This window comes from Dromaius novaehollandiae, chromosome 7 (assembly GCF_036370855.1).
Source record: "Dromaius novaehollandiae isolate bDroNov1 chromosome 7, bDroNov1.hap1, whole genome shotgun sequence".
Lineage (NCBI taxonomy): Eukaryota > Metazoa > Chordata > Aves > Casuariiformes > Dromaiidae > Dromaius > Dromaius novaehollandiae.
The window spans coordinates 24014813-24040639 of NC_088104.1; the positions used below are offsets into that span (position 1 = coordinate 24014813).

The 25827-nt window shown below is 34.6% G+C and overlaps 1 protein-coding gene across 8 annotated transcripts in view; it reads right to left on the reverse strand.

Annotated features, from left to right (window-relative positions):
• The window catches only part of SLC25A12 (solute carrier family 25 member 12), an 87941-nt gene that overhangs the window by 14259 nt on the left and 47855 nt on the right, over positions 1-25827 (reverse strand). For 5 of the 8 annotated variants that reach the window (XM_064514950.1, XM_026093201.2, XM_064514949.1 and 2 more), the window contains 9 exons: positions 16627-16766; positions 14191-14337; positions 12977-13115; positions 11537-11630; positions 10809-10893; positions 5395-5479; positions 4753-4911; positions 847-899; positions 577-657 (listed from right to left, as the gene is read on the reverse strand). In XM_064514950.1, the coding sequence (XP_064371020.1) occupies positions 577-657; positions 847-899; positions 4753-4911; positions 5395-5479; positions 10809-10893; positions 11537-11630; positions 12977-13115; positions 14191-14337; positions 16627-16766 (983 nt within the window). The other 3 variants (XM_064514954.1, XM_026093210.2, XM_026093219.2) reach the window with 3 other exon arrangements.

A 25827-nucleotide genomic window follows, 5' to 3' on the forward strand; every position in this document is an offset into this window, starting at 1 on the left:
AATTAAACAGAAAATTCACTTAGACTTTTAGCTGAGAGATAAAGCTACATTATTTAGTTTTTCCGCATTTTCATGAAGAGGTAGTTTTTACATATAGCAAGTTAAAGAGCATATTTCTTTCCTTTTAAAAATCTTTAGGAAGGAATAGTTTTTAAAAACCATTCTAGCTTTTTGGCAGGAGAGGGGGAGGAACCTCAAACATAATTTCTATAATATGTCAAGGACTACCTATATCTTCCCACACTAACCATTAACACCAATCAAGCATAAATGTGGAAAGGGAGAAGAGGCACCCGCTCTTTAGTTATGCTGAAATCCCTTTTGTGAATACAACCGCTGATACCACAGGTTAGAAACTGGGCCAAAAAAAGTTGTTCAAGCATGTAATTCCAAGGGAACTCAATTCAGATGTATGCAAAGTTTTCTAAATAGAGAAATAACTTTTTCAGTTCTTGTGAATTTGAGGAAAACAACAGCTCTGTTCACAGAGCACGCACATTAACTGTCATTCCAACTGTACTGCACATGACTGAGAATCAATTTTTCCTAGGAACAAAGTAGAGGACTGATACTTACACAACCTCCAGCAAGGATCTCTGCAGGCAGTGGAATGGAACCGTCTCTCTTAGTAAATTTATCTCTGACAAAATCGTTAACCTAATAAAGATACAATACATTACAAATTTTTTTTGTTATTTTTCCTCCTTATTATCATATATAAAGTATATTTGTAACCATATTTATTAGCGTACTTGTAAGTGGTCATCTTTCACACATTTTAGGAAATAAATCCTGTGTATGTTAACAAACAAAAGGAAGCCAGAAAACAAAAAAAAAGATACGTACAGTTAGCTTAATAGCCTTTTCTGGAGCAACACCTATCAGCTGTGGTAACAAGCCTATAGAAACAAAGACATCATAAGGCAACATTATCTTCCTAATACAGAAATTAGTATTTATTAGAGCTCTACAGAAATGCCTTTCTGCACATGGGATATCCTTTGAAGTGGCTTGCAGTTATGCATGTGAGGCTGCTAGAGCACTGCATGTTAAATGCATACCTATACACTTTTATATTAAGATTTCTGTTGAAACAGCAATGAAAAGGGTGCCCATAGCTGCCTTCCACAACCATGTGAAGCCTGATACTGTTGCTATACAGAAAAAGATAGGGGTAAGAAGGACCAAATATACACCTTGGATGTGTCTATTCAGATAAAAGGTGACTTGACTGGAGTTCTTCAGCCTCTTAATATAATTTTCCCATAACTCTTTCAATGAATTTTTTAATAGGAGGGTAATTCTGAGATATGCAAAAACATCAAACAATTTTTATCATTGCAGCACATTAAAAATAGTGACCTTTTCTTTTCAAAAGCATGTCTTACATGTCACCAAAGAATAATCTCTAAATGGTTTGATTCCTTCCCATTAAACACATAACTGAGTTATTTCACTACTCAGCTGGGTTTGAAAATAGACTTATTTTCAAAAAAGATTTGAATTAAAATACTCTGTTAAACATTTAAGCAGAACGGCATTTACACAGGCAAGCGCTGTTCTTTCCAGTCCTACTTAACAAGATAAAACAGCTATATTCTGTTTAACTCACATGCTAATATTATTTCACTAAATAATAACATATTCTAACATGTTCATTTATAAGTTGTTATGTAAGCTATTAAAATGGGGACATATGAATCTAGAACTAGGGAAAAAGTTGGATTGAAGAAATATTCAGTATAAATTCATTTGTTCTGTAAGTACAACACAGCACAGCATTTGCATTACTTCAACCATATAGATGTTATCCTGTGTTTATGAGACTGGTTTGGGACATGCAGAAGGTGACTATGATAAATTATCAAATTACTTCTACTTGACTCACTAACCTGAATTTTCTGGAGGTTACAGCCAGCTAAGGATATAGCGGATTTTTACTTGTTCAGTACAACATGGTAACACGAACTTAAAACTCTATTACTACTAAGTATTTTTATCCCATGAAGAGGAAGCATTAGTGGATGGAATGATTTTGAGAAGGCTCTTGCCTCTGGAAAATAGGCTACTATCAGAATGAACTGTCATTTGACAAACGCACATAAACCTTTCTAGGAACTAATAGATTTAAGAGAAAAATCAGTAGATGGCAGTCTTAACTTCCTAACATACAAGATTATAGCAGCATCTGTTCTTTTCAAATCTATTTTCTCCACAGTCATTTGGGCATATGCATAGACTACAAAACTTAAAGGCTTAATTTTCATGGTAGTGTTAATTTCTTAACATTATTCCATGGTTTAGGAATATTAGTTTGTTAGGGTGTTTGTCAATTAACTATCAAAAAATTGCATGCTAATTATATCCAATAATGTCACTAAAACTGTAATAATGTAGCTTTCCACTATTCTTTAAGTGAAAAGAATAATAGCTAAAAATTCATAAAGGATGTTCAGAATTTCCCAAACTACTCAGTCTGTATAATTTTTATACTACTTCCTTAAAAGGAAGCTCAGAGCAAATGTACCTAAAAAGAAGGAGCAGTGGCTAATATATGCAGCGTAGTGTTTTCTTCCAACACAGTACTTTCTGTGTGATTTACAGACTTACTATGCCGAGGAAAGGTAGTTATTAAATACAAAGAAAGGTTGACAATAACAAAAAGAAATGCTGCCCTCCCAGCTTGAATCTCTGATCTAGCATGAAAAGAAAATCAAGCTCTGCAGCGCCTACACTTTAAAAAACCAAAACTACTAGACAAAACACCACCAGACAATCCCCCCCCACTTCTGCCTTTTATGGGCTGCTAAGCACGCTGCACACACACATTGTGCAATCCAGAGAACTTGGAATTCTGCATGTTCTAGTGAGGGAGCCTAGAAAATACTTCATAACTAATTCAGGAGTTGGATGCCAGGATCTTAGTGTCATGGATTTCTTGACCAAAAAACAAGTTTTCCTTAAAAAATCTGAAGGACTTTTTCCAGCATGTATACAAATCTGCTTTCATAATTGTATGGTAAACAACTATATTGTACTGTTATATTAGAATACAATTAAGATAATCCAACTATGGCATATAAGAACCTAGGTACAGATCCACAGTCAGCTCCTTTCTTATAACGTAAATGTTTCTATACTTCCAGTTTAATATACTTCTGGAGACAATCTAACTCTATGAGTCCAACTCCTTAGTTACATGGTGACCATTAAGTGTAACATTTTCAAAAGAGCCACATGAACCTATTACACTATTAAACATTCTTAAAGACAATTATTTAAAAAAAAAAGTTCAACAAGATGACATTCTTTAAAACAAGCACATTTTTTCCTCAAATACAAAGCACTGTTTTTAACTCATCAATGGAATCATCTTTGATTTCACAGTGGTAGAAAACAAAACTAAAAATCACAGATGATCAGTTCCAGAAGCTTCTATGCAAAACTGTGTGGTTGGGGAAATAAAAGGAGGGGGAAAAAAAGAGTACTCTCAGTGATTAAGATGTGAATAAGAAATCATGAATTTTTAAATGCAATCATAAATGTAACTCAAGGAGTATATGCTTTTTGAAAGATACAGCAACAGAAAAGGAAAGTGATTTATCAATGAGACATAACTCACATAGGTTGCATCTATTTCACTGGCATTTTTACCAACATATTCCTCCCTCTGTTCACTTGTATTGAAAACTCTTGTGAGATTACTAAAAACTCTTAGTCAGAATCCACAGAATTTTAAATGCAAAAAGTTCTCAGATATTGTCTTTAAAGTAAATTGATGCTGACCAATGTCTTCCCGAACAGAACACATTGCAGTGCAGAAAAAACAAGCTGTGACCGTCAGAGAAGTGAATGACTTTGGTCCAACAAGAAAAAAAAGTGTGCAGGTTAACAAACACTTTACTGTTCCTTATGAAAATTGTGTTCTTCATTAAGTTATGTTAAATGACAATGAAGAATAGAGAATTCAATTAAATATAATTTTCAGAGGTCTGACTAGCATGTACCTATTATGTATGTCATCTTACTGATGTGAAAAAAACCCTTTCACACCATGCTACTAAGCTAAAACAAGAGCTAAGATAGCTTTTTATTTAACTGATAAAACTGATAAAAAGTTGCTTCAACTTTTTAACCTGTAGTTTAGAGGAGTTCTTTTCTTTTTTCAAATTACAACTTTTATAAGTTCCATTTTGTATGCTTTAAAGTAAAACAGAACAACATAATACAATAATAGGCTGCAATTGCTTGTTCACAGGATAAACTCATAAAGCAAGTCCCACTGCTTGCAGAAGTACAAGGCACAAAATTCTGACATCCTGTTTAACAGTAACATTTCAAAATGACTGTCTCATAGTTTTGTCCTCTCTTCAATAAACATTTTTGCATTAAGGTGGGTCTTCATTCCTTAGAGGCTAATCTGTTCCTGATGTTTGCCTCCAGTCTAAAGTCACAATCCTTGATTTGTGAGATAACAATCATGCCCACAACACTAATATCACAGAATTTAGGACTTTAAACAATATAAGAAACAAGGAACAAAGCAGTAACAAAGCAAAAAAAAAGGCCTAGTTCATCCCAGCAATTTTTTACAATGAACAGTGCTCAAGGAAAAATAATTATTCAGCTATGTGAAACAGAAGCAAAGTCATACATGGCATCAAGTTTCCTAGTTTTCCCATATGAGACTAGCTTTTGAAGTATTAAAAAAAAAGAAAGAAAATCCCTGACTTACGTACTTTATTCACTTACCTCTGTAAAGACCAAAAAAGCCTTCAAAACGCAAAACTTTTTTAAAGCAGTCAAAGCTGTTTTTATACATCAACTCTCCTACAACTGCACCAGAGGAGCGTTGATTCTGCATACGAGTCTTCACCAGGTCTATGGGGTATACTGCAGTAGCACCAACAGCTATAAGAAAGCACTTGGAGTATTAGTTCTGCAATATCTATGATGGTGTAGTATATAATCATTATTATGATTTTCTACAACATTTACTTAAACACTATTTAGAATACATAAGATGATAAGATCTCTCATGGGTTGGAAGTAAGAACAATCCTGGAGATCTAGAAAAAAGTCTCAAGGAGAATGGATTAGTCTATTACGTAAAATGTGGTATGTAGATCAAAGGAAACCAATCCAAAAAACAAGCAATCAGAATTACCAGCAAGGAAATTTATAACTGCAGTGAGCAGAGTTTCAGAGGAAGGAGAGGGATACTAGAACAGAAGGGATAAAGGAAGAGAGGGAATGGAACCACCAAAAGTGGTACCACCTGACAATTCTTCACATGTATGAGTAAGAAAAGCACCTCAGATGATCTCAAGTAGTCTAGCAAGGTATTGTTACACTAACCCAGGCTTGAAAAAAAAAACCCAATATATCACTCACCTCCAGCAATTGAGCCCAAAGTGAACCTGTAAGCTGACTCAGCTACCTGGAGCCAGATAGGCCTGCCTACCTCTCCAAAAGATTGCTGTGTGGGGAAAAGGAAAAAAATAAATGCTTGGAAAACTGCACGGGAAAAATGAAGATGCCTATGAATTGGCTTTTTTAATGTTACAGAAAGAATCTGATAAAAATGGGTAGCTTTATGTTAAGGAAGAAAAAAAATGGAAAAGACTGTATAACTAATGGATGAAGCATATTTCTCAAATATAATTCCCATAAAACATTCTTCCTTCCAAATTCCTTGTTTAACCAAAACAATTATGTTTAAGGTAAAGTATACACACACAAACACAGATCAACTTTGCTACTTTCCATTTTGTTGCCTTTAATTTGTAAGGCACAGAACCCCTTTTGGCTCCAACAAAATTTTATACCTGAAGTGGAATTCAGAATCTCACTGGTAGCATCTGTCAACACACTGCATATTTTAAGATCACATACACATTAATACACGGCATAAACATGACGTTAAATACCTTCAAAACAAGGAAAAAAGTCAATTACTCCTCAAACTATTCTCCACAAGACCTTCGCAGAAGGTTGATAATTTACAGACCCAGTGATGACCTCACTCACTTCCATCACATACACTAGTCTTAGAGTTTTAAATAAATACAAGCCTGCATGGAAAATATTTGCAGAGACTCATAATCATACTATTAGATGAAGTTATTAGATACAAGGTAACTGATAAAAAAGATGTGAGTCTTCACAGACTTGCACTGAAAAGTATGCAAAATGGGCCAAATTCTCTTCCAAACATAAATAAGGGAACTAGAGAAGAACTTCTACTGTACACAATAGCTTGTCTGTGGTTATATAAATGGCCAAAGTATTAATTGCTGAAGCGCATATTGAAGCAGATCTCCCAACCATGAACATCTTTTTTTCTTAAAAGCAACTTAGCAGATGCAATCCTAACAGCACAGCTGGAATTTATATAGACCTCAGAATGTTACAGAAAAGCAGTGCTCTGGTGCATATTATAAATATTCCACAAGGATTCTTACAGCTAACTCACCAAAGCTACTTCAGTTATGTTCAGCTTATTGAAGTTCTTGAAAGTGAAATATGCATAGTAAGACAGCACATACCTCACCATAAGCAACGCTATTTGTACAGATATCATACTGGATACGCACAAACTGGCTACTACTGTACACTCTCACGCTGTATGTACACCATGCAGGACAAAGGCCTAAGAGATTAAGATGTGGGATCACTACTTAGAAAAACACAAATTATATTTTTACACAGTTTTTCCACAGCATAGAAGGATTAGGACACAGCTACCATCCTTTCCTTCCATGAGACATTTTCCTTCCCCAGCAATACAGCTTACCAGAAAAGAATAGAAAAATTCTCAATAGAACCAAAATCATAAACTGTGCATATGCAACAGTTTCTTTAAAAAAGAATAGGTCAATTGTATTACCTTTATAAGCAATGAGAAACACTTAATCTGAAGAATTTCCCCACTATTCTTAAAACATTAGATTTTCCAGATTAAAAAAAACACAATAAAAACAAAAAAGACACAAAAATAAATTCCAAAATGCAAAGTTATCTCTTTTGATTCATAAAAATAAAACACATACGTAATAACAATGCCCCAAAAGACTTAGAAACAGGACTGGTTCTTCATTTCACAAAAATTTTATCCTATTTTAGCACACCTGTTTCATTTTAGCTTTTTAAGCTATTCATTTTCTTCTAAGCTCCACAGAGCTCTCATCAAAATCAGAGCATTACATTCAGACATAAATCCTAATGAATACGTCACCGGATGTTAGAACTCAAATTCTTTGTGAAGGAAATGTCACTTTTATATTATTAAATAAGTGTTCACAAAGTTTGCAGTTTACTTGCGCGTTCAGATGGATATGTAAATGAATATAATTAATGCTATAGCTTTCAAATCATGAATATTTATAAACAGAAAATTACTGTAGCTGTCATCCCCATGGTATACTCAGCTGCTAGGCTTTAAGAAAATCTTACACAATGAAAAAATTGACAATAAAGTAAACATGGTTGAAAGCAGACTGATTTCCATTTCTACCAAGTCTACAAAGACAGTCTGAGTTTATGTTAAAATTTAGATTTTCCTTTAAGAAGGGATTTTAAAATTATATAAAAATGATTACAGAGCTGTTTTCATTTTCCAGGGACAGCTGGACCTCACAGGAATGATATTCTCACTTTCACAATAGCATATCTTTCATTGCATCAATACAGTTAAATAAGATAATGCAAGTTTCACTTAGGATAAGGTCCAGCACAGGACTGTTCCTTATGAAACAAAGAAAATGAAATGACTTTACTTTCTGATGTGCATTTTTAACACAGAACATAGAATTGGTTGAGAGCAGAAAGTATTACTCCAAGAGTGTGAAGAGTATATGTTCTACGCGAATGATGAGCGAATTTTTTTTTCAATGAGCTCATTTATAGCAATGTCAAGGTACAAACTGCAGTGTAAAACAAAGTGTAAAACAAAACAGATTAGCATTATGTCTCCTAACAGTCTACTCAGAAAGGTGAGTGAGAGCCACAAAGACACTAATTAAAACCAAAGTTGGCACTTTGGAATACAATTAAGAAATATTGTCAGAAATATTTCTCATTAAACTGGATAAATGCTGTATCCACATTCCTGCACTAATCCATGCCATCCTTCTTGTCTTCTGGAATCCATAGAAAAACTGTTACCACTAAGTAGGTTTTGGATGTGTATTTCATTAGCTCAGATGTGTCTAATCCCCTAAGGACAACAGAACAGGAACATTAAGAACAGGCTGGACACTGTTTCAGAGCAATTTGTTTGAAAGACAACTGAATGACCAAATCCATATGTCATAAAGAGTAATCAATATACATGCAAAATCCCACATAGCTTGTAAGACCATAATGCAATTAGGCATTCTTTTGAAGGCTTGCAATAATCTGTATAGGACAATTATTCAACCATTGCAGCTGAACTAATTGAAGATTTCCCTGTCTCTGACACATATCATGGAATTTTTTAGTGGATACAACTACTTAAAGGAATCTCTTTGTAACACACATACAAAGTGAGCTGAGAAATAGAGGATTTTATACACACAAACTTTCATTTGCAGATAGACTCCTGGACTCCCTCATCCATTGGCAAATACAGGCCATTCACATGGCAAACTAGGCACAGGTGCTTTTTTCACTGCACTGCCTCCTTCATCTCAGAACATCTGACAGCAGCACTACCTGTCACTGCCATCACCAGAGTAGAGGACCTGAATTTCACCTTTCCCAGATGAAGCCTTTGGACTTTGCCTAGTGAAGGGAGACAGTGTAGCTTGCAGCGGCTGACCAAGTTACTACTGCCAGCTGTCTGTCCTGCCCCAACAAGCCATTGGGAATCAGTTGCTGAATGACTGCCATATGCCAGCAGAATATTAATACCAGTCATCACCAACTTCAGTTTGCCGTAAATGCTGAACTACCAGATGCAGCAGCTCAGCAGTTGATTCATAAGAAGCTCAGCTGTCTTTGTACCAAAGGCAGTGGGGGCAGCCAGGAGCAGCAGCCAGCCTAAACAAGGCTATGCCCACTTGGGAATCAGAGCCCTTGGATGTCTTGATAGACACCCCATAAGTTCCTGAAATAGATGGAGAGAGAGACAATTGGAATAATTTAGACATTGTAAGAAAATGTGAACCTTCAGAAAGAAAAATTATACTTCTCTACTGAGTACACAGAGATATACTTAGTCAGAACTATCAATCATGGATGGAATATGCTCATACAAGAGCTAAAGAATTAGGCATCCTACTTCTTCTCTTCATATATTATAGGGAGAAATGGGATATGGAGACATCCTTGGAGCAAAAAGTTTTGGTTCAGATGAACATCAGTTTTACCGTATTTTCTTGTAAAGTTTACTTGAGGACGTACAGCTCTACATGAAATTGCACTTTCTTATAAAGCTCTAAGAGTAAAAATAGATAAGATTGTGCAACAGCAACATTTAAGATCAGATCCTACATTTTTTTCTTTGTTTTTCATAATATATAACAATGTGCAACTGGCCCACTTATATTATGATTGTGCAACCATGTAATTCACCAAGTACATATGCCTTCCTTTCTGAATCTGCTACATAATGGTTTCAAGGATTGTCTTGACTGCATTATTAGCTTTACATTATTAACACTCAAGTTAATCCCCCTTGAGTTACTCTAGTGACAGCAGTCATCTACAAAAAGCTGCAGAAAAGACTATTTTCATAGAATATATCCAGAATAGAGTAGAACAGAATTATTTCTATTAGCAGCCTAGCATAAGAGATTTCCCATCATGTTGCTACTATCAATATCAGCATTACTTGAGGTTGAACTTCAGATCAAGTTTAAGGTAAAATTTAAATTACAGCTTAACTAGTATTAGACAGATCTGCTTGCAAAGGGAAACCTCTCAAATTATATGTTGAACTAAAAATACAGTGGAGACCCCCCAAAATTTAGACTTATTTTTAATACAAACTTGTAAGCTATACTGCTGAGAAGTGGGCACTACAGTACCAGGTCACTGTGGTGGAAACTCTAAACAGAAGCTGAACCCTTGCATAAAGTTTGGTCCTACATCTTTAGTTCTGGCAGTGGTAAAAATAACCAAAGCGTGAAACAAATCTACATTCAAAAGTCTACTGGACAGCCTGGGGCTCTTTTGCTATACTATACAACTGCACATTTAATAAGGAAGTTGTGATAAAGGCAAAGCTAGCAAATCTGAATATAAAGGTCTGGTGAAACAGAGGGTTAACAATGTACTCTTGTATTTTCCATCCTCTAATTCTATTTTTTTCATTAATCACAATAAAGTTGAATTCTCTTGCTACTGTGTAGGTCACATAGCCAACAAATACAGTAAAATTCAATAATCATTTTAGATAAATGGCTAAGCCAATCATTTCACTCCATTTTTCAAGAAAGAAAATATTTACAAGCCTTGCATTTAATACTCGTATTTTTTACTACCTAATATTAATTTTATTATTATGGGGTTAGATTATTTAGTGAAGTGAAAGGCTTTTCAGGAATGAACAAAAGTACTGACAGTAGAACCAAGTACCTATACATTCTTTTATGTGAGCATGCCATCCTTCAGTGTGGCACCTACCATCCTAGTTAGAAACATACTCAGTACTGTGTCCTAATTCTATCCTTCTTGCAACACATATAGCATATATGGAAGTCTGCTAGGATTCACATGCTACAAATCTGTTTAAAGTCTATTCTTTTTACTTTTCATATGCAAGTACACATAAGCATTCACTTAACTTCAGAAATGTTATTGTATATACCACTCCCACCTACCTGCCTCTGCAGTTCTGCCAAGTTGTAAGGTAATGCACCTTCAGCCAGTGGTGCTATTCTCTCAATATCTGCCAAAGTTAAGCGCCTTCACACAAGGCCAAGGAAAACAAATTACAGTTAGATAAAATATCAAGCACATTCAATAAAGTATTCCTGGCCACACTCTACAGAATACATCCTAATTTTAAAAAACATCCATCATATTTATATGTATTTCTAAGAATTCTGCTGTACTGCAATGAAGAATCCTTAGAATTAGAAGCACGTTCTCTTCTCGTTGTTCTCAAATGGAAGTAAAAGGAGCTGGGATTATTCAGAAGTGAATTCTTGTTTACCAGTAATAAAGGACATAATTCACAAACGAAACAATTTTTAGGTATCTTCCTCCCACCCCAGCATTTCACATGCAAACATGTACTCAGAACATCATCAATACTTAAAGCTAATACTACCAGTGTATTCTAGCCTTTTGGGACTACAGTTACATATACTGCTATTTTATATGCTGTATTTATGACAGGTAGTAACTGTGCTTGATGTACAAAATTCACTCATAAAATACATGCATGTACCAAACAGTTTACATTGAATAAATTATTGTAATAAAATACAGCAGAATGCAAAATAAAAATAAAACTTAAAAATAAAAAGATAAAAATTAATAGTTTTCACACTGAAAACACCAATATAATGATCACAAAATTATAGAATTACTGATTATAAATTACCCAGTAACACTGTATAAGTCTGCAAGTTGGTAGAGAATATCTATTTCCAGTGGTGTAACTTGTCCAAATCGAATTGCAGAATGGGTAAATTCCTCTGGATTTGAAAGGGAAAGAGAAATAAAGCAATTGGGTTATTTATCAAATTTCCTCTTTAAATGCTCACAAGTAACTTTAATACCATAAAAATGAGATCTATCACCACAAAGCAAAATCCAAATGCAAAGGAAAAAGGCACATTTAGGAGAAAATCCTTCTTGGAACCAGCCTTTGAAACTCAAGCAAGTTTGATTCCACAACTCTCAATTACGCTAAGAAATCATCATCAAAGTCAACAAAAATCCTCATATTAGCAAGATTAATAAAACCACACCCACAATTTGTGATTCTTGTTTCTGAAGTTCTGCAAAACAAATGGATGGTTAATTACAGCTTTAAGGGCAACTGACTCATCTATTGCCATCATGTCACTGTTTCTTTCTTCCCTAGTTCTCAGTGACCCCAAGCTTAGCTGTTCATCTAGCCAAACTACCGCCATGTTCCTGACATAAACGGCAAGCTACAGTAAACAAGTTTGAACAGAGAATATGTAGTAGCTTTTTCATCACACAAATCCAAGCAAGATCTATTTATGCATCTGCACCAAAAAAAAAAAAAAAAAAAAAAAGTTAGGCAATATGTTAGCACAGTTTGGAGATCAGGACAGGCATTTTATGCATTCTTTTAGGATTCCTTTAGGGACAAAAGATATGCAGAGCATACAAACATAAACCAAAGAAGTAAAAAAAAAGGAGCTTGGCACACTTTTTACCCACACTTGGCCTTCGCTGGTTCCATCCATACAGGTAATAAAATCTGTCATAAAATGGCTACAAAAGCAATCTGCTCATGCCTGTGGCCAGACTGAACTATGGCCACCTTTCATATGTACAGTAATTAACTATGTCCAATATACAGACATAAATTTTACATTAAAACAGTCAGGCCAATAAACTATAAAAAGTTATAAATTATTAGCCTTTTTTGAAAAAGATTTAATCATGGATAAAAGTAACTAGACCTAAAACATCATGGAGATTACTGATGATTGATTTTCAAACTTAACCCATTCTATCACATTCCCCAGCTACTTATTCTCTCTAAGCAACCATTAATCCCCTTCAAGGAGTGGTAAAATCCTGAATAATACACTATTTTGAAGATATCCATTCAAACTAATAACAACAAGAAGGCTCCTGCCAGAATCCCAATTCTTCTCTTTAATGAACTAGCTGAAAATCATTACTAGCCTGTGAGGATAGAAATCACCCTTTAAACACTTCCGTAATAGGGCTAACCTTGCATACTACTGCAGGCTCTGATTTGCCTTAACCCATATGCAACATCAGATTACAAATTGGACAGAACTGAAAAAATGAGTAAAATGTAGGAAATATGCTTTACCTTTTGTAACTTCAACATCTTTCCTTGTACCTGCTATATTACTGTATATCTTCCTAACAAGATCCAGGTTATTCAACAGGGCATTAAATGCATTGAAATAGGAGAAGCTGACCTGATGTGAAACAGTTCCACCAGCCACCTTAAAAAATTAAATGAATGCAGTTAAGTGCCTTAAGCCCTTTGGCAACAGCTCATTACAAATTACAGGAACATCCATTTGGGCAAATTATGAAAGAATTAAAGATATACTTCTATTCTAGTAATTTCAAGCTATTTTTAAGCTTTTTTTAATAGAAACACGAGGGAAGGATTATTAGAAAGGATACTGTTTCCTTGTGGGTAAAAATTCAACGTTGGGAAACAACCAGGAAATCATATAATTAGGCTATTTTTCAGTTTATCTGATACACACTAAATATGCCATTGAATATTATTATAATAGACAAATGCATGTAAACACTACTTTAGATAAAGACACTGACTTTTTCCATTGCATATAGCAAGAATTTTTTATTTCAAAGTCTAAAGTTAATATTTAATGGAAATCTTTGACAAGATACCGTATTATTAGGCAAGTTAGGCAAGGCAAGATCTGTAGGTAAAGTAATAACATAAAAGTTATAAAGTAAAAGTATATTCTAAAAAATAGTATATAAAAAGTAAAAGTTTATAAAAGTATAAAATAACAATTTTTATGTTATTACTTTACCTACAGGTTTTGTCAGACTATCACAGCTGTAACTATAGTCCCTCTAGAACCTACATTCTGATTTTCCAAACTCTTATTCCAAATAGAAATGAACGTAAGTGCATACGCAAGAACAAAACTGTAAGTAGTCTCCTCCTTCTGAGATTTGTCATATATCAAAACCTAAAAATCAGATACTTTTGGCCAAAATAAGTATTCTTTCTGTGCAAAGTATAGTTTGCCCTGCTTTAGTGCAAAGTACAGCAAATAAACTCAGACTGCTTCCGATGGCATGGTTACCATGTAAAAAAGGCTGCCAAACTTTTCCACTACTGCAGCTAAGCAGTGCTGCCATGTTTCACCCTGTCCACTCTATTACGAAGGTGGTAACCTCTAGCACAAAGGCAGTAATAAACAGGTGGGAGAAGATGAAGTGGGAGAGCAGCAGTAACAACTTTAAAAATTACAGCTATTAAACAAATTTGATTTTAAACCCTTAACTTAAGGCACTTTTCTTCACACTTACTGAAGCTAAATTTTCTTCCACAAATGGAGTTAGCATATGTGAGCGAAGGGTAACCATGATGTCACTGAAGTCCAGCCCAGTAATCATACCACTTTTACTTTTGTCCTTCAATGCAAAGGCTTGTCTCGCATGTTCTGACTGCAGCTCCTAGAAGGAAATATTCAGAAACAGCAAATTAGAGCCAAATTCCCTAACCTACTGTTCACAAAACTCCCATTAATTTCAGATTCTTACAGCATGCCTGAATTTGTCTGTGTGACCACCACAACACCACTGTAGTTTAAACTTAAAGGCCAGCCAAACTAAGGCAAGAAGCCTGCATACTGATTCCATCCACAGATGCACTCCTCTGTAAAAGAAAAGCCCCTATTCAACTGTAAATAAATATTATCTTTCACAAACTGATTTGAGAAATAAACTTCATGTATCAGGATCCTATGTCCTGCCTACTATAATTTACTACATAAATATTTAACTGCTAGGGAAACTATTGATCCTAAAGACTCAAAGTGAGCTGACCTCTTACATATCCAAGATTAAATATGATTGGGATAGTATAAATTAACTCATTAAAAGTCATACTTGAAAATAAACAGGAAGACAGTGAAAATTATGTAATATAGATGTAGACTGCTCCCAACAGGTATCTCCTGTATTGACAGAAATGGTCATTCATTTCATGCAATTTAAAACTCCTTTGCAATCTGTAACAAAAATGTTATATAAAGCATACTGCAGCAACGTAACCTCAAGATAATAATGATGCAATGATTATTAAATTCTATGTCTAGAAAAGGTTGTTTCCTTCTATTCAAGCAAACAATAAAGCACATTCAGCTGTCATCCAGATTTGTGGAAGCAGCTAAAATAATAGCCATGTTATCAGCTTATATCACCTCTACACTAATTGCTGAAGTCTTGCAACCTTAGTGTTTTCTAGATCAAGTTGCAATAAGCCTGCTCTGATCCAAGCCTTAAACCGCACAGGACAATGTTAGACGAAATAAACAAAACAATCACATCTAAAAGGAGGGACAACAACAGCCAACTCATGTACATATTGAAAATACCACAGTCCATGATACCTTTCCATACTAAGGGTCTTGTTTATTATATGATAAGCATAAAACATTACTGTATCCTAAGCAACAACATCCTTGGAGCAGTAAACATAAAATCAAAACAGACATTTATCACTTTGCTCTGAGCTAAAAGATGCTTCTCACTAGCAATCTGTCTTCTGCACTAGAATCCCCAGTTTGTGCCTGAGATGGCTTACAATAAGTAGTATCAAAGTCGAGACACAGTTTCTTGCTTGAAAGTAACATCAAGGTATACTGCAGCCTTAAAAGACTATATCAAACTCTAGTATCTCCATTTACAATAAAGAGTTCAGACCCTACCTAATTAGACATGTTTTTCTAGGATCTGATGTGTATCTACTTTTATCCTGGATAATAATTACAGATGATATCAAAGCATATCTACCACTCCTTACTCTTAAATCGTGTGTCCAAAATTATTTTGTATCAAAGGTCAGCTTTAGAAGTACATCATCTGTTTTTCTTCAGGCCTACTAGGCAGAAAACTAAAAGAAAAGTAACATCATGAGGTGATCACTGCACATTAATTTACTGAATTCAGTGCAATTACCTACACAAGTTTGCAAATTCCTTTCTCCTGAATTATAATGTGTATTTCTCTTATTTTCCTCTTCCTCCATCCTTTGTAAGTGCTGTCTTCCTTTACTTCCTTCTAGTGCAATGATCAATTGCATAATATGTTTCAATTGTAGCTTTTTGGCTTAGCACAAAGTCCAGTTCTAGGAGTGAGTTCCGTTAAAGCCTGATCCCTAGAGGGTGCTTCAGCAACATCTCAGAAAAGCAGATAAGTCTCCTGCAAAGTTGGCTGTTTTAAGACCAAACTCCCAACACAAATGTAGTAGCATGCATGACAACTAGTGAGAAAAAAAAAACAGGGCAAGTATTAAGATAACCTTTACAGAATTAAAGAAATGTTAAACAATTTAATAAATTTCCATGGGAGGCTATATGATAAAAAACAACTGGTTATATTAAGGATGTAATATTAAGGATGTAACCTCTGATTGGGGTTAGTTTTGCTATTAAATTCCTCTGAGAGAAGCAGCAGACCCTCAATCCAATTTAACAACAATCAGTAAAAGGGTTAATTTCATAAACAATATATTTAATCCTATCCTTTTTATAGGATTCAAGTTAAAGCAAAATTCATACACACTGCTTAGAGAACCAGCATGGAGAAATAACAGTTCATCATAACTTTCAGTATCAGTAGATAATCCATATCAGATAATGATTATCATTATCAGAAAAAGCTCAAAATTTGTAATAGCATTAGTACGTTAGACACAAATTTGCATTTCAATTGTACTTCAAAAGAAAGTTAATAACTGACCTGAAGAAACTGAGTGAACTCTGAATAGTTAAGATGCTTCTTCCTGTTATGTCCAAAATGCATTCGAATGAATTCACAGTCCCAGTTGAAGGGGATTTGAAGATGAATAGTAGTTTGTTCAAATATTTCTTTGACATTTGCTGTGGAGGAGGGAAAAACAAGAAGTGAGCTTTGCAGTACAGTAATTCTACAAACATTCCAGGCAGGATACAGACAAATGAAGTTTTAAGCAGCTGTTTAAGAAGTGTTTTAGTTTGTTAAAAATAATTGCCAACTGAGCCTTTACAGACCTGTATAAGAATACATTTGCTACAGAACATGATACTTTCTGCATTACTGCATAAAGCCTTGGAGTGTTTTATTTAGTTTTAATTAAGAAGCAATTTCCCTTGTGCATGACAAATAAGAGCTATTTTGCATTCTGATATAAAAATCAATAGTGGTTCTCTGTCTCTGCCAGGAGTCAAATTAAGCCCCTTATCAAGGGCACGAATACCTGCATTACAATCTCATGCAATATTTGTCATACTAAGTATGGTTTGATTGAAACTTGATTATTACAATCACACTGTCTGAATATGTCTATTGAAGATAGGTATAAGAAATGCCATCTAAAACATATCATTAACTCAGCAGAAAGCACCTTATTAAAAGCTTTTGATAAGGCCCTAGCACAAAAATCAAATCCTATAAAACATAATTGGTAGTCTCAGTTATTAAAATGTTTTAAGATAAGTGAAGATAGAGATGTCCTCTTTTAAACAAGGAAAAGAAAAAACCTGTCATTTCCGAATATGGAATTCTCTGTATGTATACCGTGCAATAGGAATCTCAATGCCTAAAGCATTATCTGAAGTCAGTCAAAAGCCTCATCTGAAAAAAAAAGCATGCTTTATTCATATACAACATTGCCGCTCTGTAAAACAAACCCATTATTTTGTGCAGATTATCTGACCAAATATACAATATAAACTGGACGTCTACCCATACCACATGAACACTTTTCAAAATCTACCTCCAAGTACCAGAATTGATTTTAATGTTTAATCAACTAATCTAGAACCTGCCAATCAAAATAAAGTGTGGCACATAGAGAAGAACTTTACTGTCTTTTGATATTCCCATCATGGACTGTTTATTTGGAGTAAATGTGTTGCTTTCTCTATGTTAAAGGACTACTTGATTCATTCATCCTTTCAAATCTAAAGCTATTCTAGTAGTGAACAAGTTACTATATGGTTTTATAAGTTTCAGTGAGAAAAGGATGGAAAATCTTTAGAAGAAATCAGTCTCAGATTAGGAACATACAAAGCAGTATTCCTTGGCTAAATCACCTGCTTCACAGAAGATTTGAGATTACATATTTAAAAGACAGACTGTCCTGGTAAGTGATTTAACTGTAACTTAGCCCTTACTTAAAGGTCAAACACAGACAATAGTGAAACAACTGCAATTTAAATCATAGTTTCCACTGCAAGGGAGGCTAAAGGAAGTGTTCAGGTAAGCGGGAAGCTTAAAAAAACCTAAAGCGACTACTTGTAATTGTCCGCTCTTAGCTATTTATTGACATCAACGTAGAAGGTGTCAATGTTCTGAGGGTTAAGAAAATGAAAAAGATAAATCACCAAATACATAGTGCTAAACTATTTTATTTCACCATAATTTCTTTGAAAGCTTTGTCTGTAGTACATTTATTCATCATCGCTAGAGGCTAAGGAACCAGGAGAGGTAAATATAAATCCCCTACGTACCGTGGATTCACTGCAGGTTCTTACGAAGCTACCTAGAGTCTTTATATACTACAAATACAAACAGATCAAGGCAGCCTACTGCTGAGCTCCCAAAATGGCACTAAATTGTAAATGGAACAGAAGACAGGCCTGCTTAATTGGATCTATTGGCCTGGCTACTAACGTATAAACAGGGTGAAAACTAGTGACTACTTCCACACCTGTAAAACTGACTTCTGTAAAGCACTGAATTCTTCTAATGAAAACTTAGGCAAGAATATGCTGAAGCAGACAGGAAATTACAATTGCTTTCAACTCTTTCCAGTGCTTGTCTCAGAATATTAAAGAAGGGTTAAAAAAAAGTCTTACTTTTTTCTTATATGAAAATATTTTTTTCCAAATTAAGGTCTGCTCCAAAAGTGCTCAAATAGTCCAATCTTCCACTGATTTTTAATGAGACTTAAACCACTGGCCTTTTCATAACTCTCATTCAAGCATTTCATTGTATACCACTTACAACTGAGAATTAGTTTCCCACACTATTGATTTTCCTTCTTGAAGCAAGGATTTACAACTAGTCATCAACATGTCATGAATGAAGGTATTTCAGCGCATAAAAATAATACTGGCACATAAATTAATAAATTTATATTCAATATATATTGGCCCTTGAAGAGCACAGTATGTGGCTGAATAGGTTTAAAAGATGCTATCCAAATTAGCCTGTTGCTTCTCCGAAATTTCAGACACCTTAAACATTTTTCTTCTGTAAGATAATTAGGCAATCACTGACACGGGATTCTCAAACATCCCTCGATATGCCCTAGAAATTATTACTCCTACCCCGGAGTAGCAATACTTTCTTCACGATATATCAAGAATACCATTTTTAATCCAATTTTGTTGGCTTTTCGCTTATATCAAAGGAAATAGCCATCCCCACAACCAACAACTCAGTGATTAGAAAAGCTGCAAAGGGACAAGCACATTTCAGAGATTATACATAATGTGCTCATCACCTGCACTTTCACCACACTGAATTATGAGCAAATGTCTTATTTTTAATTTATTTTTTCCACAGCACAAGCAAAGAACTGACAACACAGAAAATAGGCAACATTAAGGTACAGATGCTCCTCTTTTTTTCTCAGTCAAAAACAAGTAATACTGCTAAATTAAGATAGTTACAAGTAGTTCAAATTTCCAACAGAGTTATTCTGCAGGTGGCAAACAGTAAATTATTTTTAAACCCTTTCACTTTAGTACGACTTTTTACAGAATGCATTCACTGTCCCTGTCGATACGTATTACTCATTTACTAATGTCCTTTCGTACTCTTTGCTCACCTTTCTGCAGTGGAATTCTTTCCTACTGAGCTGGTACTTTCTTTCCAGGCTTACAATTCATTTTCTTCTCTGATAGGCATACAAGTCAGCAGCCTGATGACATACTCAACTTACCATCAGCCCCAGCAACAATAAGCCACTACTCTAGTGCACTAGCACATTACCTCCAAGGTGACACACATTCTCTCCAGATCACTTCAGAATTTCCCCACCCAGTCATTTTAAACAAATTATAGCTGCCTGGAGCAGCTACCTGCAGGCATCATACACAGGACTCTGGATCAGCCTCCATCAAACACTGTTACCTATCAGGCTCAAAAAAATAATGTAAGAAAAACAAAGCTTTTAGGCAACACTGAATTTCAGAAGAGGAAGAAGAATATTTTAAATTATAAACACTGAGATCTTCTGTTGATCAGTTTGAGATAAAGACTGTAACAGAACACCAACACATCTGAGCAGTGCTTTACCCTGCAGAACTGTTGTGCACAATGATAGCATCATTATCAAATCCTTTTATTCAATGACACTCAACAATTTGTATTTTTTAAATAAGGTGCTTTATTTTGAAAAACTGTTAATTAAAATTAAAGTTGCCTCTGTAGTTCTAAGCAGCTGCAGCAATGCCAGTCTACCAACACGTGCTTTTCACTAGTCATGAGGGCCAATCAAGCTGAAAGGTATGAACTGAGGTAGAACAGAAATGAGCACAGTGCTTGTCATGTTCTAGTTACAACTAATATCACTCCATCATCATAACTGACATGGAAAATTTCATGTTAGAGCACAGATTTTCATTTAGCCTGCAAATTTTAGGCATTGCTTGAACTTTTAGGAGCAACATACCCAAGAACTACACTATTCTATTGCACACGCAGAGTGAAAAGAGAAAAATATCTATTCTGAAACATCATTCTCCTGTATAACTTTCAAATCACATTTTGTATTAATTATATTTAACCAAAAATCAAAATGATTTATTTTTCCAATGATTTTTTTCCAATACATCAGTCAATGAAGAGCCAGAACAGTTTAACTGATACTGGCATGAATTTCAGTATCTGAAATGTTAAAATTCTTGAGTTTTGACAGTTTAAGCTTTTAACTGAATCCACAGAGAACACTGCTAGAGCTTACACTCTTTGAAAAAAAACCATTTTTGGTCCATGGTGGGAATGAGCTCAGTACCTCAGGTAAGCCTTGAGGTAGTAACTATTATTTATTTTGATTTATAATCTCCCAAAGAAACACAGTTGAAATCCCAGACAATTCCTGTGCCATTAGTCTCTTCAAAGAGTTTGCCATTCCCTCTCCTCAGTCATGGAACCTCAGTCATGCTTGTTAGACACAAAAAAATAAATGTGACAGTTTTAGGTCCTAGCATAAGTATGCTAGTAGTTTGCTGTTTAAGAAGGTGGTTTTTTATCTGTCTACTCAGTCATCTACGGTCCCATCCGCACACATTTCAGTCTTACATACCTAATGCATTTTAATGTATTCTATATTTTTCACTACATCTGCTAACAGCAAATTTCATACATTTTCACTTGCAAAATTTTAAAAAAATCACTGTTAAAAGCAAAAAGACTTTTGCTTTTTTTAATATCTGTTGCAACAGAAGTATACTAACAGTCATGCAGATGTAAATATTGCAATGATTGCTTCGAGGTGAGAACAGAAAGCAAGTTGCAGGAAAAGTGAGAAAATCAGAGTATAAATAGTTGCACTGTATTTCTACTCTTATTTGAAAAGATTAAGATCATTATCAGTGACGGCCACAATAACGACTTGTCAATATATATGATTTTGAGTTCTGTTTCACCTGTTCTTTTCCCTTCCCTATTGCTGAACTACAGATTTGAACTTAATACTATAGAGAATGTTCAACATCTTGTCATCTTAAGCTGTTTATTATTATAACAACTAAGTAGGGGCTCCCACCCTGTACTGTTCATCAGTGTTTAGAACTGTGGCTTAAAACAGGAAAGAATCATACAACAGAAAACAAACAAAAACAAACAACATGAGGACAAAAGAAAGTCATAACATACCCTTTTGTTTCCTACATTATCTGCAGGTGTTAAGTAAAAGACATCTTGAAAACAGGCAGCTAATAAGTGGTTTTCAAGAAGCCAAGAAAACTAGTCATTCCAGTTTACTGCACACTTGACAGAGCGTTGTGGTTTTCTTATATCCTCAGATCTGTAGCAATGTGATTATGAGATTTTTTCTGTTTATATTTCAAAAAGTTTCCAGCCTTTACAGTCACAAATAATATTTTATAAACCAAAAACTTTAAGATTAAAGCCAAATACTTGCATTTTCAATCCAATTGTTCTTTTGGAAATGGAGGAGGAGTGAGTAGGAGTGATCTGTTTCCTGAACAATAATACTCAACAGCAAAGAATTATAACAACATATATTCAACTCTTTTCTCTTATTCTTCTGACTTGCCTTCTTCCAGTGTTTTCAAACTGTGCTATGTTCTGCTAAAGAGAAATTTGAACCTTCTCTCCTACAGTGAAGGTTGTTGGGAGTTAATTATTTTGTTTAATAAAATAGATGGACAAGATTTCAGTATCACTGTACACTCAACTTCTGTAAATATTATATTTATGTCTATTATTTTGATTCACCAATATCATTGTAATTCTGATGTAGATGTACTATTTAACAGCAGTCCAATCCTCATCACCCTCACCCAGTGCCTTTAAAGAGGCCATTACACGCTGCAAAATAATTGAAATGAGATTTTGAGCTGCAGCATTTAAAATGTTATGTTCAGTTCCATAAATATTTTTCAACTAGCTCCAAAATAATTTTAAAACTCCAAATACAGAAGAATCATGAACATGAAGGCGATAATATTGTTTCAAAATCTCGTTATTTTAGCTGTGTCTTTCTATCCATATCAGCATAGATATCTAACTAAAAATCAGTCTCTGAAAGTCTCCAGTGTATCAGAGAATGGCTTTCTTTGTGACGTCTCTGCAAGAACAGCTGGAAAAAGCCTTGAAATTGTACATTCTAATTAAAAGTGACACAGTCCAGATCACTGTATGGTTTGTCCAAGGGATAAAATATAAAGAATTATTTCATTTCCAGTTAGATACCTACTTCTTGAGACAAGTGTCAGGAATAGTCACAGGTTTCACCTTTTCTCCACAGTGAGGATTCTCTGCTTCAGCATTGAACAGAGCAAGTAGCTTGAGCAGATTTAACATTCAGGTTTGCTTTAACCCAAATGCAGAACAAAAGACCTTTAAAGAATAGCAATTAAAAATGTTTCCTTAGTGTAATAGCATTAATTTTATGACATATTTCTAAACATTTCATTCATGTTAAGGAGTTTGGTCAGTTGATCAAAAGAGTAGAGTGGTTGCCAGTCTTCTCTGACTACAGACAGCAACCCAGAACAAGAAAGATAATGCTGGCAAAGAAAAATCATTTTTCCTTATCGACCTGAGCTGTACCTTTTTAACACCTTACAGTTAAAGCACTATTGTAAGGGTTCATCAGCAACATATTTCCCATAAAATATTCGCCTAGCATTTATGAAGATATTTCATCTGGAAAAGGAACGCTTTCTTTTCTATTTCTCCGTGATTTAAAAAGTGATCTAAACTACACTGTTACTTGTATCAATGTGTTACTAAAACAGTCACGTTCTTGCTTTTTATTCAGCAAGCTAACAATAAGTGCAGTGCAGCTGAAACATGTAGACCATACTGAACAAACTGTGTAACGAGATTGCTCAGGCACAGTAGGTCCAACTCAGTTTTATAGCAGTGGACATACTATACACATATTGTAGCATACTATCTGCACATTTGCAGCAGTCATTAATTCGGGATTTCTGGATGTCCAAAACTCCCAAAACGTGTCCCAAAGTAATAAGAAAGTAGATGACACATTAAAGTGCCAAAGAACAGCACACAGAAGGCTTCCTATTTCAGCAGTTCTAATTAATATATAATATTACATAGGCAAAGACACTGATTAGTGTAGCATAGCAGACACATATTTCAACCAAATAGTTTCTAAAGAATCATAAACTCTTTGCCCCTTTCCATTTCTTAGCGTGTAAGATGGAGACTTTTCTGTTATACAATTTAATCAACAGTTCCCTTACTGGAGACTAGGAGACTAAAGTTTTAAAGAGATGAGTGGCAGTCTGAGGGTAAAGAAGACGGCAAGAAGGTATAGTAACCAAGCATGGTCTAGGTCCATGTCAGTAAATAAATTCTAAAAAAGAGAAGGTGTGAACCTGAGTGAAGTGCCTTGCATTGAAATACACAGCTAGGTCTAAAAAATCAACAAGTATATTCAACTTTCTCCAGGTAAGTGAAAAATCCAAGTAGATCAGGAGGCTTTTGAAAATGCCAGAGAGTCATACCCAAATGGTTTGGGGATATGGCCAGCTTGCACACAGGCTCATTTCTTATCATGGGACCAGAGCCAGCAGAGCTTTCTTCCAGTGTTTTGGTTTGAGCTCAGCTTAAAACACCAGCAAGGCCAGTGCTGAGTTCAAGTTATTGCCCTAACAGACCCAACTTGATTCTGCGCTCCACTCTTCAGCAATCCCAGTTCCTGATGCACAATGCAGAAAAACCTAAACAAATCCATCTCAATTCTGTCAGGACATACTGGCTTGAGTTAGCTTTGGAATTAATGTAATCACATTCATATGGCATTACATATGAGCCAGAAAATCTTAAAAGGCTCATGTTTGCTCCCAAAACCAGCAGGGTTTATCTGCAAATGAGATACATTATCCTCTGATGAAGTAGAGCTGACTTGTCTAATAGCAATTTTCACACTGCTTGGCTAAACTTCTTCTATTACAGTATATTTCTAATAATTTATTAAGACTTTAAACATATATAACTAATTAATAGAAATGTATACAGCAAAATTAAATTTAAAATTAAATTTAATAATATAGCACCATTAACTTTCTCTATTTTAGTTCAAGAGGCAAACTAGCTTTACTTATTCACACTCCTGCTTGGAGTGCAGACGCTACTAACTAAAGAGGCCCAGCTTTTCCTTTCTTATGAATAGTCATTCGTAAAGTTTCTTTAAAGAAAATCAGCACTGAAGGTGTCATGTTTCACCAAGATGATCATATTCCTCTAAAGACTTTGATCTCTCCTAACTTCTTTATATATTTTCCTGTTTTCACACAAAACTAAATTCTGTGCCTTTCTGTTTATGTAGTGTGAAAATGAAAGAGTGCATGGCTCATAAAACAGCCTCTACAGGCTACAAGATTGACGTGGAAATTGACTGTAGAGTTATCAAATACTGAATGTGTCATATATCATCATTCAATTTTTCCCAAGATATGAGCATTAATTTGTATAATATCCCCATGAACTAAATAGAAGCAGCCCATTTTACAAATAAACAAAAAGAAAGCAAAAAAGCAGCAATAAAAATAAGGGAAACTGTACCACAAAATATGTATCCATTTTGACATGTTACAACATACTATTAAATATAGTAGTAATTGCAATATAATTTAATTGTAAAAACAAGAAACCAACGGTAAATTTGAAATTCTCTAAACAGTTTCCTATTCAAGATTTATCAGCTTTATAAAAAAAAATGGTTTTTATTATAAAAATTTTTTCATGGAAAGATATGGGGCAAATTTGTGTGATTTTGTGTTTTACAGTTTCTCTTGTTGTCTTGTTCTTTTAACCTTTAAAACCAGTGATCTGGTCATAAAAATAACAATTCTCTGACTGAAAAATCTGTGTACAATCTGAAATTACCTTTTGTTCATTTACGGAACCAGCTATTTTGAGTTGTGTTCATAAAAGCTACTAAGTGTATATCCCCCTTCTTTGTGAGTTTATTAAATACAGCATCATTAGGACAGTCAGACTGATTGTAATAGTTTGTCTACTTCCTAATGACTACATTTACTGACTTCGTCTCTACATAAATTCTAAGGGATTTTCATTACAAAATGTTGTGTATCCAAAGTGCTTAGTATTTGACCCTTCGGTTAACCATGTAATTTAACAGACATCATAATTCAAGCAGTTCTGTTTACATAAAAAGACACTTGCATGTTTGGTTTAAACTTTTTTTTCAAAAACAGTTGCAAAAATTTT